Genomic DNA, 19,683 nt, shown 5'->3' on the forward strand with positions numbered 1-19,683 from the left:
AGTAGTATCTGGGAAAAACGAAAATTTTCCTTCTGAGTTGTCCGGGAAAATAGGCGACGAAATAAAATAAGCAAATAAAAAACAAAACAAAAAATAAAAAGGGAAGCTGTTAATTATAATTCGAGATGGTCTGAAAATTCGCATATCTATGAAGTAATGGATCACTTTTTTGATGAAATTGTAAAACAGTAAACAAAAATCACGAACAACATGACACAAGGTCCTTTTTAATTATATTTTTTTTAATTCTTTCAGGCTTATTCTGCGCGGCGTGTGAGGTGAGACGAGTCGAATGAAGTGATAAAAAGTCGACTCGCCCCATTTGATTTACATTAGTCGTCTCACGTCACGTGAGACGAAACCGTCCGTCTCACCTCACACGCCGCGCAGAATAAGCCTGTTTGTTACGTTAGAATGATTGATTGAAGAAAATAAAAAAAATATTCATAGTTTTTTTTATTGAAACCTGTACGTAAATTCTATTTTTGAAATAAAAATTAAAAAAAAAATGGATGCTTTTGCTTGTTTTGAAAATCGATGAAAAATATATGTACACATGTTCGTGAAAAAATAATTAAATAAAGAACTGCCCATAACTGCATAACAGTCACATTCGACAAAAGTAGGCATGGGAGAAAATGGAGCCCAAAGTTTGCAATTTGCGTTAGTATGGAAAAGGATCAAAATTTCAAAAATTTGCCAAAAATTCAAAATGAATCTTTATGAAATGAAATCTTCTACAGCTCTTCTTCTATGCTGGGCGAATAGTTGAAAAAATAATTAGACCAAAATATGATTGGCGGTACGCTATGAGACCAGTGTGTATTCCCAGTGTGACTGTTATGCGGTTACATTCGTGAATATTTGATAATGAGACAAAACGACTTGGTATTTTTTTTCACATTTCGTAGAACAAACTTGTCAAGTTCATTTGGGTGAATGAAAGTAATGATGATTTGGAGATGATCCCCGGTATTAACCAAATATGGACAAAAACTGCAAATGTTACAAATATGCAGTTATGGGCAGAGAAGAAAATAAAGTATTTTTATATGCCTTTTTCAAACGTTAGGTGAGGAAAAATGTTTGTGTTGATGCAAAAAGTAATGAATCACGAAACCCGGTGCATGAAAAACATCTCATTCAAATTGAAGAAAATCGAGTCAAAAATGACATTTTTTCATGTTTTGGACTAGAAATGCTCCAAAACTAAATCGATACCCAGATAACAAACTCATAAAAAAAAAAACAAACACAAATCGAACATCTTAGGGTATCTTCTATTTCTCTACTCTATTTGATGATCTTCCATAAGTTTCAAGTTATGCTGGTATGGGGATTGCACAGTCTGTGCACTGCTTCATCATTTGTAGAGTAATTCTTTGATAGCCCGTTCCGTTAGCAAAGGTTTAGAGGTTCTGCAGAAGAAAAAAAACCGTACTGATCAATTTCAACAAATGCATGATGACCAATAAGTGCCTCTCTAACCTTTTCAATTTGAAAATCTCCTCCCCAACGACGCTACTTCCGGGCTGATCGAGACGGAAGTACTCTTCCAGCTCCTGGAGAGAGCAACCGGCGGCCGGGCCGTTCAGCAATTTACGGGCACTTTCACGGAATCGTTCGATACAGTTCTCTATTTCGGCATGCATGGCGTCCAGTTTGTCTCGGGAAACGGCGGCGGTGGCACCCCCCTGGCTGAGGTACCGCTCGGTGGCGTCGTTCATCTGAGTACACAGACACAGCAGGATAAAGTCCACATACCGGGAGCGGATGGCGTGGCGGGACCGGATGTGCGACTTTTCCACCGATTCTAGGTGGAGTGCGTATAGGAGCAGGGTGCTGATGAGGATGACCGTGAGAATTCCGAAGGTGACACCGAAGGGGAACTCCTGCACGTTTTCGTTTAGTTGCACGAAGAATTTCGGGTGATGCACGGTGATCCAGTGGATTACACCGGTTACGATGGCAAGCACTGTGCTGAAGGTCAAAATTCGGAGATAACTTTGGATCAGATATTCGTGAAGGCGTAGCAGCCTCAAGGCGGCAAAACGAGCTACACGGATCATTTTGAAGACTTCAAATTTTGGTCGCAACTGTTAAACTGTTAAAGAAGTCAAAGTCTACTAGATTGCAGCATCCCAAACAGCAATTACTGAATCGGAAGGTAGGTATTTAGTCGCAACACTAAACAGACCAAACCAACTTCAATCTCTACTGCTTGATAGGTTTAATACCAGTATAGAATGGGACACGCAAATCATTCGCCTCCGGCGACGAACCCGTGGCATTGACATCCTCTCTGACACAATCCGTTGCAAACATTCCTGCATTGAAATCGAAATCCCACAGACATCGCATAGTCGGCCTCCCAAACTCTCGCTCTCGATTGAAAGCTTTTTTGCAAAAACACAAAGACCCTCTACATCCTCTATCGGACGAGTGGCAGCAAAGGCTCAATAAATCTACCCCGTTCGTTGGTTGCTTGAGAGGATCGCGATCAGTTTCCGTGCATGCCGAAATGCCCTCGAGAGACTGATCCAGTTTCAGCAATGCAACGTTCCGAAGAAAATCGAAACCGATGATCAAATCGCCGAAGCTCAGGAGAACAATGAATCAATCAGGCAGCTCGCGGTGACGACAACAAACGGCCGGCGATCTGTGGTGACTTGTTTGAATTTATGGGGTCCAATCAGTAGATACCTAAAGCCGTGAGAGATGAGAAAAGCGACACAAAAAGAGAGAGAAGGGTGCAACGGAGGTCCAAATTTGCATACCTCACGGTTCACCGTGAGCAGCGACCATTCTCGCCCCCAGGGCGGCGGCGATGACAATTGGCACGAGTTTTCTGGAGCAAATCGATCGCTGGTCGAGTTGAGAACGTTTTTCGTGCCCATTGTCGTCGTGCGATCAGCTGACGACGATGGCTTGTCGCTGTTAGAAGAAAAAAAGTTGTTAGATAATGGTTTGCGCGATCGCGTGGAGCTCCGAGGGCGATGACGAGAGTAATAAATTGAGTGACCACTTACAATGTGATCGGATTCAGCAAGCAGCAGCGTGGTTGATGTGAGGGGTGTCCAACTCGATCCGGTTTTTCGGATTAGTCGGCGACTTTACTACACACGATCGAGCTGAACGGCTGTGACTAATGTGGGGGTAATCGAGTGCCAGGCACGTACAAAAGGCACAAAGATGCATGTAACTAGGGTTGATAAAACTTCTCCAACCACGTGCAAGGGTCAAGGTTGAATGGAGTTTTTTTAAACACGTATAGGCCAGCCACGAAGGCTCGAGACCAGTCGTCTGCGGCGGTTCGTCCACAGATTGAAACAATCACAGTTAATCAACGTGAAACTAATCAACGTGATCGCGATCATCCACCAGAAGGGATTGATCTATAGTAACCATGTATCTTGACCAAAGATCGAAGAACAAGGGACGTAAACGATATCGCTGATCGATCTTTTACGAGCACTGTAATTCTTGTGAAACCACCCAAGTAACAATGAATGCTGAACAGTGAGAGTATTAGCTGAATAATAGCTGGTTAATAGTGTCAATGGCTGAACACAATGACAGCTGAATATTGGTCGGAAGTATGGCTTGTTCAACCTCTTTAATCAGCAATGGCTGAATATCAAGTTGAATAGACTATTATTCATCTGGGTAAGCACCTTTAAAACATACACCAACATGCAGAACTAATCAGCTATGGTTCAAACTTTAATCACATAATTTTTGACAGCTGATCAAGCATGGTTTTCGTGAAGTCCACATCGCTTCTTCAGCCTCAATACAGACTTATTTTCTTGACCATTCAGACACAACAAGTAATTCCCTTGTTTTCAAGGATATGTGTACAATTGTGTGTGGTGTAGTTGCTAAGAGTGACTATAAATCAAGAGGTCCGAGTTCAAATCCCAGTATTTCCACAGATTAATTTATACATTCATAAACATCTCTTCTGGAAATAGACGCAGCTAATGGTAAAAATAGGCTCACGAAAGTGTTTGTATTTTATTTTTACACAATTAATAAATTTAATTGATTACTGATCAAGCGCATATTGAGCCTTAAATCAGCCTTCCAATGAACCTCAAATAAGTTAACGGTTGAATAAAAGCACCAACAATCTCGTTAATACAGACAAAAAAAAAAAGCACCAACATTAGATGCCCAAGCAACACACATGTTATATAAAAGTTACGGCAGCGCAAGTTTTGGTTGTATAGAAGTTTATTTTACGTTATTTGAACACAATTATAACATGTGTGTTGCTTGGGTGGTTGGGAGCTGAATAAAGGATTGTACCTGTTGTGCTCAGCTTTTGTTCAAATGAAGGCTGCTTTAAAATAGTTGGATAAACGTTTGTACAGCATCAAATTGTTACCTGAGCATTCAGAAAGTTATGTCCACCGAGATAACATATTCAATGCACTTGGCGAAGTACAAATACATCTGTATTTAGAAGAGAACATTTTTCATTTGAAGAGTCAGTGATTTCCAATTCAGAATGCTTGTTCTGCCAATCGCTGCGTCTGTTCAAATTCTGGAAAGATCTGCGAACATGGCTCTAGAAATTCATTCCAACGAACGAAAACCATGTCGCGGATTTTGGGCTAAACTTAGTTTAAAGATCCTTAATGATTTATCAAAATATCAGTCCTCAGTTTCAAACCAAATAGCTTCAAATGTATGGAAAACGCGATTAAAAAAATACATTTTTTTCATAGTCCTTCCTTTGTGCGACAATCGAGATCGGAGAGGCTTTGATGACCTTTTGATTTTTTTTTTTCAGATATTCCTGAAGAAAATTCTTTGAAAATTTCGTTTGGGAATTCCATTGATATTTTTCTGGAATTCGACAATGCATCACAGGCTTTTATTTTCAATTCTAGAATATTTTTTCGCTATTTTTTTTAAAGACAATTTGTGCATTCCTTCATTAAAAAATTCCATCGAGATTTTCTTTTGAAAATTCTTCGGCAGCTCTTTGGCGATTCCTACGGCAATTGGTTTAAAGATTTCTTGGGCAATATATTGAACAATTTCTTTGTCAGTGCCTACGACTACAAATTCTCGTTGAAATTAGGGGATTTCTTTTTAATTACCGTATGGGTTTGGACCGAAGGCTCTCAGATTTTCATGAAACTTTTTTCACAGGCGGGGCTCATTGATATATGAACAAAAAAAATTGAGAAAAATTCAGGGTCGCCTATTTTCCCGGAAAACTCAGGTGGAAATTTTTTGTTTTCCCTTGACACTACTTACTTTGAAAAATCATAACTCAAGAACCAAGCATCGTAGAAACAAATTACGTTTTAGAAAATGAAAGCAAATTTTCCCAGGAATCCCAAAAAATATGAACTGGAAAAAGTTTTCGACAAAATTTTCCACAGTTGAGAAAATTCGTGAAGAAAAGCCGGAAAAACTATGCCCGAACTCAGTTAAAATTTTCGAAAAAATATTTTTGAGAAGGTTATTTTATAAGCTTTAATCGCTGAAATATTTGGAATGCACTTTTTTTTTGTTTTTGAGTTATGGCCAATTTTGTTGTGCCATAAAAGCATTTTCTTTGAAAAATCATAACTTAAGAACGAAGCATCGTATAAACAAAGTTTATTAATGAAAACGAAAGTAAATTTTCTCAGGAATTCAAAAAAATATGAAGTGGTAAAAGTTTTCCACAAAACTTTCCACCGTTGGGAAAATTCATAAAGAAAAGCCGGAAAAACTATTTCCGAACTCGTGGAAAATTAAAAAAAAATTTTTTTGAGACGGTAATTTTATGAGCATGTACCGCTGAAATTTTTGTAATGCACTTAATTTTCGTTCTTGAGTTATGGGAAATTTAGTGAAAAATGACCACATAATATAGGCATACATGTTCATTTTCACAAAATTGGCCATAACTCAGTAACAAAAAAAAGTACATTCCAAAAATTTCAGCGATCAAAGCTTATAAAATTACCCTCTAAAAATATTTTTTTGAAAATTTTCCGCGAGTTCTGACATAGTTTTTCCGGCTTTTCTTTACGAATTTTCTCAACTGTGGAAAACTTTTTCCAGTTCATATTTTTTGGATTTCTGGGAAAATTTGCTTTCATTTTCTAAAAATACTTTGTTTCTACCATGCTTCGTTCTTGAGTTATGATTTTTCAAAGTATAGTATAGTAAGTATAGTATAGTAGAATTTTTAAAGAAATTTCAATAATTGTTTGAAATTTGTAATGGAACCGCCAAAGAAATTCTTAAAGGTGCCATTACACTGTTTGTCATTGTGCCAATTATTTATTTGTCATTGAAGTCCGACATTCATGCAAGGTGTCTATGATTCACGTAGTGTTGGTCATTTGTTGGGCTTGTGTCAGCTGACGAAAGGTTTTCTGGTGGCACGGCTGGGAATTGAATCCATGGCCATTGGCCATTCACATACAAAATGTGCGTGTGATCCTCGTGACCAAGAGGCCGCATCTACACAGATATTGCCAAAGGAATTTCCAAATTAATTGCAAAAAGGAATAGAAGAAGATATTGTAAAAGAAATTGCCGCAGCAAAAACAGAGGTTTAAATAGAATAATCGAACCAATTAACGAAATAAAAACAAAATTCATGGAAAAAAAACCGAAGAAATTGACAAAAAAAAAACGAATCCTTAAGGAATTTTCCGAAAATTTTTCGAACGAACTGTTGGATAATGTGCATTAGGAATTGTCCAAGAAATTTTTTTAACTATTGCTTAACTATTGAAAAAATCTGCAAACATAGGAATGGCCAACCAAAAATTGCTATAAGCATTTCTAAAGAAGTAACTAAATATATTACTAAAGAAATTGCCTGGTGGAGCGGACCTGGTGTGATGGTTAGAACACTTGACTATCACGCCGAGGACCTGGGATCAAATCCCACTCCCGACAAACTCACAAAATGTGGGTTCTTCCTTCGGAAGGGAAGTAAAGCGTGGGTCCCGAGATGAACTAGCCTAGGGCTAAAAATCTCGTTAATACAGATAAAAAAAGAAATTGCCGAAACATTCTTAAAAAAAACTTAAAGGAGTTTTCTTAGAAATTGTCGAAGTAATTTATAAAAAAAAAATGTCGAAGAAATTCCCAAAAGAGTTTTTGAAGCAGCTCCTAAAGAACTGCCGAAACAATCTGCAAAAAAACTTTTAAAAGAATTCTCTAAGAAATTGACGAAACAATTTCTAAAAAAATGTCAACGAAATTCCCCAAAAAAAAAAAACCGAAGGGATTCTTGAATAATTACCGCAAAATTGATAAAAACAATTGTCACATGAATTGCTGTGAGGAGGAATTCTAAAAGATGCAAAAAAAACGTCAATAGCGTCTTATAGGAGTTTTCAAATTCTGGAGGAATTTCTAAGAGAATCGCCGGTAAATATTCTAGTAAAATTGTCTAAGCAGTTTTTAATTAAAGCTAAAAAAATAGTTTTTTTAACAATTTCAAGGAACTGACAATATTACCAAAAACATTCCAAAGAAATATGGGAATTTCCAAAAACATAAGCCGAAGGAATTTTCAAAAAAATTGTCAAATGAGCAACAGTTACCCTTACGTAATTATTGGACAGCCAAAATAGAGTTCATGCCTTTCCATTGCAGTTCACTTCGAAATGTATGTAGAATTATCTAATTAAAGCCACTAGATCGTTAGGCTGAAAACGTTATTAAGTAAAAAGGGCCATTAGGCCGAAAACTTTGTTAGCCATGCCGATACATCGTTTGGTCGAAAAAAGGTCGTTTGGCCGCAAAATATTGTTATTTTGAAGTGTTTATTCCACCGAATGGGCCATTAGTACGAATATGTCATTAGGCTGAAAAGGTCATTACGCCGAATTGGTCTTTAGGCCGAATAAGTCATTAGGCCGAATAAGTTATTAGGCTGAATAGGTAATCGAATAGGGTTTCCCATTAGCCTAGTGGTTAAGGCTATGGATCGCCAATCCGGAGACGGCGGGTTCGATTCCCGTTCCGGTCGGGAAAATTCCCTGGGCATAGTGTGTCATGGTGCTTGCATCACAATATACAAATTCCTGCAATGGCGGGCAAAGACGACCCTTCAATTAATAACTGTGGAAGTGCTCAAAGAACACTAAGTTGAAGCGAGGCAGACCAAGTCTCAGTGGGGACGTAGAACCATAAAGAAGAAAAAGAAGGTCATCGAATGGATGATCAAATTGAATTGGTTATTATTATTATTATTATTAATATTTATTAAAGACACTTTACCACTTATGTGGCATTCGTGTCTGGCGGGTTATTATGAATGATTCAGTCGAATAAGACATGAGGTCGAAAAGTGTGTCATTGTGCCCAATAGGTCATTAGGAAGGTAGGTCATTAGGCCGAATAGGCCGAATGAACCGAATGGGCCAAATAGGATATCAGGCCGAATAGGACAATTACGCCGGATAGGTAGCTATGCCAAATAGTTCATTAGACCGAATAGGTCATTAGACCGAACAGGCCATTAGGACGAATAGGTCATTAAGTTGAATAGTCCATTACGCTGAATGGATCGTTAGGCCGAATAGGTCATTAGGCTGAATAGGTCATTAGGTCAAATATGTCAATAGGCCGAATAGGTCATTAGGCCGAATAGGTAATTGAGCCGAATCTTGATTGCCATAATGACCTATTCAGTCAAATGACCTATTCAGCCTACTGATCTATTCGAGTAGATGACTTTGTTTCTGGTTATAGGCTATGAAGGGGATGGTAACATAAGGCTGAATGCACAAAAGGCTGAATATGAAAGGCTGAAATCAAGAAAGTGTAACATAAGGCTGAAATTCCAAAAGGCTGACAATTGAAAAGGCTCAAAATACGAAAATGCGTATATAAGTTACAGTTCTTCTTCCTTTTCTTGGAGTAACGCCCGAACTGAGATCAAGCCTGCTTCTCAGCTTTGGCATATCGTGTAACAGGTACGAAGATACTCAATGCCAAAGGAATTTTCATAATGAAAAGTTCTTAGTCCGAACGCGAATCGAACACGTAACCCTCAGCATGGGCATTAGTGTCGAAACTGAGCTTAGTGAAGAGGCTAGTGGCTAGGGGCAAGACACTATAAAATCCGGAGCAACTCTGAGCAATCCTGAGTATCTCTTTTTGTTCGAATCCATTCAGAAACGTTTCTACGAAGCGGGAAATCGGGCAAAACTGCTCGATTTTCACTGGTATCAGGCAACACTTCGGGAAAACCAGAGTGACCCAGAGCTATCCAGAGGAATTCTGAGCAACACTTCGGTAACAGAGTTACTCTTGCTGTATCTGTCTTGCCCCTAGGCTAGTGGTGCATACCAACGAACACAAAAAGGAACTGATAAAATTCATATAGGTAATTTTTCCTTCTTTAGACATGAGCTATTCTTTCGAGTCATGTTCTTTTGAAGATTGTTGTCATTACGGTTACTAACAATATTCTCAGAGATTTTCACTTCTTTGAAATATATGCTTTTCTTTTTAAAAATGCTGTCTTAGTAATGTAGGCGTTCAATAATCCATAGCATTATAACCAGTCGTAGAACTTCCTGATTCAGAACAGGGCTTAGTTTGGCCAACCATGAACTAAGCGACGGTCAATCGTCAAGCTCAAGCAAAACCAATGCGAGTGCAACGGCAAATTTTCAAATAGATCGTAAAATCAATGAATGTATGTAATTATTCCCAAACGTCTGTTTCTCTGAGTTGTTAGTGTTGAAGATAGTATATAGGCGAGTGCGTTTGAAAACTAGTCGAACCACTATTTCAGCCTTATGTTATTTCAGCCTTTTGATGCATTCAGCCTTTTGTAATTTCAGCCTTTCGTATTTCAGCCTTTTGCAATTCAGCCTTTTGTACGTAACCCCTATGAAGATATATAAATGAATTACACGTATACAGAAAAGGTAGAAAGTGGATAGAAAGATGGGAAGTACGATGAGATATTGAATTCCGGACCTTTCGCATACGAATCGGAACAAACAGGCAATAGATCATCAAGCTCACAAAAATATAAAAAAAATCATAATAAAAAAAACTAGGTATTTCACCCAGGAAGGGCCATTTGATTGACCGTATTTGTAATCAGCCTGCTGCTAATCAACTGTGAGTTTCGTAGTCTGCACAACCAAATTAAGTTAACAAGAACTAATCAAGTCGAAACTCCTGTTTGCCGTATTGTTAGCTTTGAATAAGCCAGTCTCGAACATTCTAGTAGGAAGGCTATTGAAGTTCACTTAGCACAAGACACATTTGAACAAATATACCAACAGTTTCTCCGCATGTTGGCGTCCACATGTATCCTTTGATAACATTCCAGAGAACTGACCAACCCAAACTCACCACGCTCCTCTAGCTGAAGTGAATAGTAGTGCACCCCACCATCACGGTCGCAGAGTTGACCGAACTGGTGGTGCCAGCCAAGCCACACCCATCGCGTTAGTGATCTCGGAAATAAAGCTAAATAAGTACAATTTGTGGTGCCGAAGTCAATGCGACGACGGCGCCTCTAGAACAGCCAGTTAATACCTAGAGAATTCTATTCATATCGCAATAATTGATGTCGGAGAGAACGACTGGTGGGTACTGACTAACTGATCAGTTAAAATGTAAGGACTAGCTGGCGACGGGTCGGGTGCTGTGTTGATTGCTACTAATGTGAAGGTTGGGGTTCTACTTTTAACAGTTTTCTAGTGGTCACGCCCAGCACCGAGTTTGACAAATTAATTGACTGACATGTTAATGTCCAAGCTTGAAGCTTTTTCCTCGTTTCCCGAGGAGAAAGTCTTTTGTGATGAAGATATCTTATGAATCCATGAATTCTCTTTCAATTTTGAAGAAAGGTCGAAATTTTTGCTCAAACCATGAAAACACAGAATTCAAATGACCGATCACAATAAAGTAGAAAAGAAAGAACTGATCTATGAAAAGAGTAAACACCAGCTTCTTCCAAGTACCCAAGCCCAGACAACCAGTAATCGTAAAAGATGTTGCATAAGATGATAAAGTGGAGGTCATATGCGTGCATGCCTCCATTTAGGCGCATGTAAAATGTACGCATATCGCCTCCACTTTAACATCTTATTCAACATGTTATACGATCACTGGTTGGCTGGGAAGTGACTTCAACGTTCTCAAAAGCGAGGAACCCCTCACGGCGACCCAAACAAGGCGCATTCATGTTGGGGATCTGAACAAAACTGAGAGAAAAAAAAAACTTTAAAATAGCCATCAGCCTCCATCGAAGCATTGAACTGGTTGGTCGTCGGTCGGATCGCCATTCGGTTTAAAAGCAATGAGCGATGCTTAATGAGAAACCCCTACCCTACCTGGACTTGAACTATGCGGCGAGCAAACAGGCACAAAAAGTCAATCTCGACCATTGCTTTGCTTTGGTCCAGCCCGGACCAAATGAATTGAGCTGTTAATGCAAATTTATCTCACTGACTGTGCTTGACGAGGCTGGAAACGCGCGCGGGAAAAAATGTGTAAAATAAGTTGGAGTTCCAAACGGCACGGCAGCGCGAGCGGCGATGGGGTGGCCCGTCGTGGTGTGCGATCATGCGTACCTCTACACACTACAGACGACAACAACAACAACAGGGTAAAGCAGTTAATACAGGAATAGAGGCGGGCGGCCACTTTGCTGATTGGTTCCAATTGAAACGGAATCGACATGGAACGGGTTACAGCAGTTCGAACTTGGTTCGAAACAAGTGGTGTGCGAAGGACTGATCCTAGAACATTCCGCAGAGAATTTCTAAAAAATATCTGATAAAGTTCCTGAGAAAAGAGATTTTTTGGAGGGATTTCTGAGAGAATTGTGGAGCGAATTCCATGAGGAATTACGAAAAGAATTCCTGCAGGAATTCCGGAGAGAATTCCTGAAGCAATTCCGGAGAGAATTCGGAATTACGGAAAGAATTCCAGGAGGAATTCCGGAGAGAGCATTCCAGGAGGAATTCCAGAAGGAATTCCTGGAGGAATTCCGGAGAGACTTCCATGAGGAATCCCGCAGAGAATCCCTGAAGGAATTCCAGAAATAATTCCTGGAGGAATTCCGGAGAGAATTTCTGGAGGGAATTCCTATAGGAATTCCGGTGAGAATTCCAGAGAGAACACCTCGAGGAATTGCGGAGAGAATTCCTGGAGGAATTCTGAAGAGATATTCCCGGAAGAACTTCGAAGAGTATTGCTGGAAGAATTCCGAAGAGAATTGCTGGAAGAATTCTGGGGAAAATTCCAGGGAAAATTACGAAGAGAATTCATGGAGGAATGTCTGAGCGGGATTCCGGGGAGAATTCCTGAAGCAATTCCGAAGAGAATACCTGGAGGAATTCCGGAGAGAATTCCGGAAAAAAATCCGGAGAGAATTCGGTATTACGGAAAGAATTCCTGGAGAAATTCTGGAGAGAATTCCTGGAAGAACTCCGGAGAGAATTCCAGGAGAAAATCCGGAGAGAATTCCTGGAGGAATTCCGGAGAGAATTTTTAGATCATTTCCGGAGAGACTTCCATAAGGAAATCCGAAGAGAATTTCTGAAGGAATTCCGGAAAGAATTCATGGAGAAATTCCGGAGAGAATTCCTGAACAAATTCCGAAGAGAAATTCGGAAAAGGCTCGGCATTACGGAAAGAATTCCTCGAGGAATTCCGGAGAGAATTCCTGGAGGAATTCCGGAGAGAATTCCTGGAGGAATTCCGGAGAGATTTCCTGGAGGAATTCCGGAGAGAATTCCTGAAGGAATTCCGGAGAGAATTTCGGAGAGAATTTCGGAGAGAATTCCGGAGAAAATTCCGAAAAGAATTCCGGAGAGAATTCCTGGAGGAATTTCGGAGAGAATTCCTGGAGGAACTCCGGAGGAATTCAGGAAAGAATCCCTTGATAAATTCTGGAGAGAATTCGTGAGGAAATTCAGAAGAGAATACCTGGAAGAATTCCAGGTAGAATTCCTGGGGAAATTCCAGGTAAAATTTCTGGAGAAATTCCGGAGAGAATTCCTGGAAAGATTTCCTGGAAGAATTCCGGAGAGAATTCCTGGAAGAATTCCGGAGAGAATTCCTGGAGGAATTCCGGAGAGCATTTCTAGAGGAATTCCGCAGAGAATTCCTGCAGGAAATCCGGGGAGAATTCCTGGAGGAATTCCGGAGAGAACTCCTGGAAGAAATCAGAAGAGAACTCCTGAAAGAATTCCAGAGAGAATTACTAGAGGAATTTCGGAAATAATTCCTGGGGGCATTCCGGAGAAAATTCCCGGAGGAATTCCGGACAGAATACCTGGGGAAATTCCGGAGAGTATAACTGAAAGAATTCCGGAGATAATTCTTGAAGAAGTTCCGAAGACAATTCCTGAAGGAATTCCGGATATATTGTTGAAGAAGTTCCAGAGATAATTCCTGAAAGAATTCAGGAAAGAATTCCTGAAGTAATTACAGGGATAATTCTTAGAAGAATTTCGGAGAGAATTTTTGGATGAATTCTGGAGATAATTATTAGTATAATGCGGGAGGGAATCTCTGAAGAAATTTCGTAGATATTTTCAGAAAGATTTCTGGAGATGATTCCACGATGAATTCCACAGATAATTTCTGAGGGAATTCCGGTGATAATTTCTGGAGGAACTCCGGAGATAATTCCTAGAAGATTTCCGGAGAGAATTACTAGAGGAATTTCGGAGAGAATTTCTAGAGGAATTCCGAAGGGAATTCCTAGAGGAATTCTGGAGGAACTCTGGAGAGAATTCCTTGAGGAATTCCAGGAGGGATTCCGGAGAGGATTCCTTGAGGAATTCCTTGAGGAATTACGGAGATAATTTCTGGAGGTATTCCTGACAGAATTGCTGGACCACAATCATGGTGAGGAGTGATAAGTTAGCGGTTATGAGTAAGGATAGAGCAGTGAAGAATGAGGAGTGAGCTATGCAGAGTACGAAGTGAGCAGATTATAATGAGAAGTTGCAGTATGCTGTGCTAAGTAAACCAGTGAAGAGTAGAGCAGTGAGTAGTGAGGAGTGAGACGTGACACTAGCTTACAGAATAAAACAAAAGTAAATCATTTTTATTAACGACCAATTTTTTTCATGCATAGCAACGTGCTGATTTCAACATTCTCAACGAATAGCGAGTTACCGTTAAAAAATTCAGCTCAATCTAAGCATTGGATTGAAGAATGCAGTAAGCAACTTTGAAAGAAGCCTCAAAATAAGAACAAAAATCGATTTCAAATCGTCAGGTTTGTATGGAAAGTCGAACTCAGGATGTGCTACACTACAAATATTGATCATCTGCTTACCGAGCTCAAAAAATCCTGAAAACTAGTGTGATTAGTGAGGGGTGAGCAATGACTAGTGAAGAGTTAGAAATGAGAAGTGTGAAAAGTGAAACAAGAAGTAAGGAGCATTAAGTAGTAATGAGTGTGAATCAGTAAGAAGTGTAGAATAGTAACGAGTGAGTATTAGAAGTGAATAATGATTACTAAGAATTGAGCAGAGAAAAGTGAAGTGTGAAAAGCTATCATCGAGGAATGAGAACGAGCTGTGAAAAGTGAGAAGTGAGTAGTGAGGAATGAGCAGTTAAAAGATAGACTTGATACGTGAGCAGTACAGAGCGAAAAGTAATAAGTGAGAAGTCAGATATGAGCAATAAAACTTCTCAAGCAGTGAGAAGTGAGTAGTGAGGAATAAGCAAATCGTGATAAGAAAAAAGTGAGAAGGGAGATGTGTGGAGTAAGCAGTGAAGAGTTTGAAGTAGGCTGTAAGGAGTGAACCGTTAGTTAGTGAGGAGAGAAAAGTGAGATATGAAGAGTATGTCATTAGGAGAGAACAGTTCAGAGTGAGTGGTCAACAGTGAATGGAATGGATGTGAGCGGTGACAAGTGAGCATTAAAAAGCGAAGAATCAGGAGTGAGAAGTGTAAAACAGTGAATAGCAAAGAGTCAGAAGTGAAAACTAAGAAAAAGCTATAATGATAAAAGAAAAATGAACAACGAGGAGTGTGAAGCAGAGAGAAGTTAGGATGAATAAATAGGTGGGAATGAATAAATAGGTGGAAATCTTATTAGATCTTCTGCGTGCACTCTGCCTGACTGTCTAAACATGAAGGGGTGGGGTGGTCGCTCTGGGTATGCTGGTTCCACAGTCAGCTGTGAGCCGGGTTGCCAGAACGCGTAGAAAATTTCGCTCATGCGCGAGTGGTAGCACCAACTTCTGCGTGAGATGATGATTCTTACGCATCAGGTCGCTTCATTAGGTTGTGAACCTACATAGAAGTATCTGGCAAATAATGATTGGTGGAGAGAGAAAGAAGTTAAGAGTAAGAAGTGAGTATCGTGGAAAGAGGGCTGAGCAGAAAAGAGTGAAGAGTGGAAAGTAAGTGATAAGCAATGAGAAGCTAGGAGTTTGAAGCATCGATGAGTGATGATTGAGAAGTGAGGAGTGAACCAACCAGTAACTTAGGTGGTGTTCGTGAGTTGCTACGTGTACGTACACTAGCGCAACGCAGAAACAAGAATGCGTTATGAATGTTGTGATTCGTGAGTGTCAGACAGCGATTTTCTACATTTATTCATTGCAACTATTCAAAAATTATATTAATTTTGCATGGACCTTAAGAAACTGCAAGCCACCATTTTGGATTTCAAAATGGCGTCAGACATAGATTTTGATATACACTCGTCGAACCCGTTCTCAAATTGTAATAATCTATTCTATCTATCTATATATATAAAAATGAGTTTGTAGTTCCTTTGAGGCAACAAAACTCAAGAACGGATGATCCAATCAGCATGTCCCTTGCACGGTTCGGTTCGTATTCGTGGTGGCTGTGTTTATATGTACAAAAAAAATACGAAAATCAACTAGAAAAGTAACGAAATTGATAAAGTTGATTAAGTCATGAGCTGGGAAGGAAATCAACACGATCGAAATTAAACCAATCTAGAGTGCGGTGATGTTATGAGCTGAACAGTTGTCAAACCACTACAAGACGGCAAGACAAAGTTTGCCGGGACAGCTAGTAATATATAATGATTATTTGAAAAATTCGTAAACAGGGCTGAAAATCGTCGCCGTACGACCAAAAAAGTCGACGACGAGAACGAAAACCAGATCGTCATCGTTGCCCGTTCCATATCGGATGACTCATTCAAGCCAACGAATCGTCGTGAAGGGCTTGCGTCGTGACGAAAACAAAACCTTCATTCGTTTTGTTTCGCTCTTCGTTCAAGTGCGTCTATCCGACGGAGTCAATGTTGCCACCAGCAACACACAAAAAAAAGATTTTAATAAAAAAATAATTGCACCTGGAATCAAACAACGAACCTCTTGATTGCCAATCCAGCACTCTTACCAACTGAGCTAGTGAGGTTTCACACCATCATATGTGCCATAACGCCAATAAAAGCTATTCCCAGTTGGCGTTCGCTTGGCCCGTCGTCGCTCATTTTCACTGAACAAAGAGAACGACGAAAAAGTGTGTGGGTGACTATTTATGATTGAGCTTCGTCGTGACGCCCGTAGTCGGCGACGAAAAGGCTAATCGTCATCGTTGTTCTTTCGGACGAAGATTGTTTTATTGTTATCTTCACGCAGTGGTGACGAGAAGGACGATTGTCTACCCTGTTCGTAAACAATGCAAAATTGAAAAAAAAAAGTCATGAGTACTCCAAGGAAATTTCATTTGATTCCTCAGAAAATAAAACTCAAAATTATTTCTACTTTATCGATAAGATTTCTCTCAGAATAAAGCGCAATTTTCAAAAATCAAATTATCAGAAAATATCCGTGCCAAATGTACGTGTAAACCGCTTTCATTCTATTTTGCGGTCTGTCAAGATCGATCCTACTTTATCGACCGTGAACTATCCCCACACATTAATGCAAGTAATATATTGAGCATGAGCATAGTAAGTAAATATTGAATAAAAAATAGGAAATCAGATCAACATCTGCATTTTTTCTACAAAGTTGGAATGAAATAATTTTGTCGGTATTTTGGCTTACACTGTTATGAATTGCATTGATAAGTAGGTCATCATCGACGACGTTTCGGTCCGGCTATTGGACCTTACTCAGGGCTTGATACAGAAATCGGTTCGCTATTCACCTCTGTTGATTCCCCGGACAGTTTGACTTGAGACTTGTTCTACTTTATCGAACACATTCCACTCCGAACAGAAATGATTATGGTATTGAGAAAAAAAAGCAACTATCAGCACATGGAGTCGCGCGGTGCTAAAAGTACCTACGATTGTTTCTATGGACAATTTCACCTATGATGAAATCTACATTATCGACGTCGTTCCACTCTGAGCTCACAAACGTAGGAACCATTCAAGCGAATCTACGCAGCAACGCCTCATTTGAAAGATTTGTACGGTGTGCCAAGCTGGTTTCAGATGATTCTCCGGACAATTTCATATCATCCTTGTTCTACTTCATCGATGCGTATAAATTATACAAAGAAATAGAGGAAATCGTAATACAATTAGCAACATCTTGGTACATAGTGACGTGCGGTGCGCAAAATAGCATGAATTTGAATATCTAGATCATTTAATATAAAATTAGTTCTACTTTATCGATGACTCACTCTGAGCTCTTAAATGTGTGAAATATTCAAAAGAATAAAACTGATAATGGATAGAACAGGCAACATCTCAGTTTATGGATCGGGGCGATAAGCCAAGTTTTCATTAATTGCATGTCTGGACAACTTCACTTAAGTCTAGTTCTACTTTACCGATAAAGTTTAACGTCAAAGTTTTATTTAGAAAAAGAGGGAATCGTGCTAAAATAAGCAACATCTCAGTCCATAGAACCATGCAATATGCCAAACTGCATGAGTTTATACCTCCGTTTAATATTACTAATTACTAGTTCTACTTTATCGACAACGATCCAGCCTGAGCAGCTCAAAAACGTAAGAAAAAGTCAAAGAAATTTAGGAAAAAGGGATAAAAGAAAGCATTTCCGATCACAGATCAATGCGTGCGCCAAGTCGCCTTTTCTCCGGACAATTTCATTTAAGACATTTTCTTCATTAACGACAAGGTTTCACGCTGAACTATAATACGTATAATTAGGATTAAAAAAATGATAGATCAATTCATAGTACCGAGCGGTACGCCAAACACCCTCAATAAGATTCTCCGGGTAAGTTTTCTTAATATTACTTCTACTTTATCGACCGCATTCTCCTTCGAATGTTGATTTGATGTTCAATTTGATGTTTCGCAAAAAAATACTTTGAACATACACATTCTATTTTATCGACCATATTTCGCAGAGAGAGAAAAATTCTAATGAAATAAGAGATGGTGAACAAAATTGCTTCCATATAATTTTCCGTACAATTTTACCTAAAGCTGGTGCTACTTTATCGATTAGATTCCTGTTTTTCCAAAATAACATGCGAAATATTAGAAGAAATATGAGGAAACGAGTTGAAATGATGTGTACTTTAGTTCGGAGAATAGTGCATCCAATTTACTTCGCACTGACCCTACATTATCGACCGTATTCCATTTTAATGCTGATGATTACACCTTCCGATACCCCTAACTACACTACTGACCCCGAACTTGATTCAATTGAGCCTACCACGACGCGACGGCTGCCTGGCACCAACATCGACAGCATCATCGCCATCAACGTTCCCTCTTGAAAACCAGTCCAAGCCAGACTATCCACCACCCAGAGACGGCCTGTGTGTGGTCTTCCCAGGTTTTACAAGCTCCAACAACGCCGTAATGAACTGTCCACCCAATAATTGTGCGAAACTGATTGGACTAATTTGACCCGCGGGACTTGTGCGTGGGCCGACCGCCCGCCCGCAATCAACGCTCGTTAACGCCACGTACTTAGTCAATCAGTTAGCACACCTCCACCCAATAATGTTCTCACGATCATCGAATTTAGCGCGATCTATAGAAAGTAAAAGTGACGATCGACGACGACACTTACCGGCACTGGACAGGGCGGACATGCTGGTGGCGTGGCTGGCCTCCGAAACGTCGCTCATCGAGCCGAGCCACTTGAGCGTCTCCGTCGAAGAGGTGCTCTCCGAGCTGTTGTTGTCCGCGATGCTGCTACTGCTGGACGAGGACATCTGCTGCTGGGACCAGTTCCGAGACAGGAGCAGTTCACTGTCCTGACGCAATCTGAAATGAAGGTAAGAAAAAAAGAAACTTTTGTAGAATTCCGTTGGATAGGTACATAAATCTTGCCGCTGAAACGCGGCAGAACAATTGCCTCAATCCACCTCTCTGAGAAGTGAGGTTCGCAAATAAACTGCGCGCGTGAACCTTTCACCCCATCGAACGCGGGCACTCCATTTTCGGAATTGGCCATTATTATTAATACCAATATTTATTGTTTGCACTCTTCAGAAGGACCATGATCCCCTCGGTTCAGAGGAGCGTAAAGCAAAAGTCACCCCCGCGACAAAGATCATTTGTTTGCGTTTCCGAGTTGGTTGGGGTCCTTGTCATACGGCTCGACTTGTTGTTCGTTCGACAATCAATTAACTCTGCGAGATTGTCGCGAGTAGATTGTGGTGCGCGATTCGTTTCGGTTCGTATTGTTCACAATGTTTACCGAATTTAGTGTGCCTTGTGAGCAAATATTTACCCTCGTTTTCTGACGAGGGGGTTGGTCGAGAGAGCTGGAGTGTGAAAAACGG

General features: G+C 40.0%; 2 protein-coding genes across 3 annotated transcripts in view; both read right to left on the reverse strand.

The window, feature by feature from the left end:
- Window positions 1–19,683, reverse strand: part of LOC109402335 (protein Shroom) — an 835,627-nt gene that overhangs the window by 425,997 nt on the left and 389,947 nt on the right. For both annotated transcript variants that reach the window (XM_062849388.1, XM_029864194.2), the window contains exon 4: window positions 18,966–19,162. In XM_062849388.1, coding sequence (XP_062705372.1) covers window positions 18,966–19,162 — 197 coding nt within the window. The remainder of the gene's footprint in view (window positions 1–18,965; window positions 19,163–19,683) is intronic.
- LOC115267565 (uncharacterized) lies at window positions 1,284–2,093 on the reverse strand. Its single transcript, XM_062854774.1, has 2 exons — window positions 1,489–2,093; window positions 1,284–1,418 (listed from the first exon to the last, which is right to left on the reverse strand). The coding sequence occupies exons 1-2, from the start codon at window positions 2,067–2,069 to the stop codon at window positions 1,364–1,366; spliced, it is 636 nt and encodes a 211-aa protein (XP_062710758.1). The 5' UTR covers window positions 2,070–2,093; the 3' UTR covers window positions 1,284–1,363.

This window comes from Aedes albopictus, chromosome 2 (assembly GCF_035046485.1).
Source record: "Aedes albopictus strain Foshan chromosome 2, AalbF5, whole genome shotgun sequence".
Classification (NCBI taxonomy): Eukaryota; Metazoa; Arthropoda; class Insecta; order Diptera; family Culicidae; genus Aedes; species Aedes albopictus.

Bases quoted from the DNA above. Each gene is read 5' to 3' on its own strand.
- LOC115267565 (XM_062854774.1), bottom strand. From the start codon at position 2,069: ATGATCCGTGTAGCTCGTTTTGCCGCCTTGAGGCTGCTACGCCTTCAC. The intron at 1,419-1,488 runs GTTAGAGAGGCA...TTTCTTCTGCAG, and splicing joins GAGATTTTCAAATTGAAAAG to AACCTCTAAACCTTTGCTAA.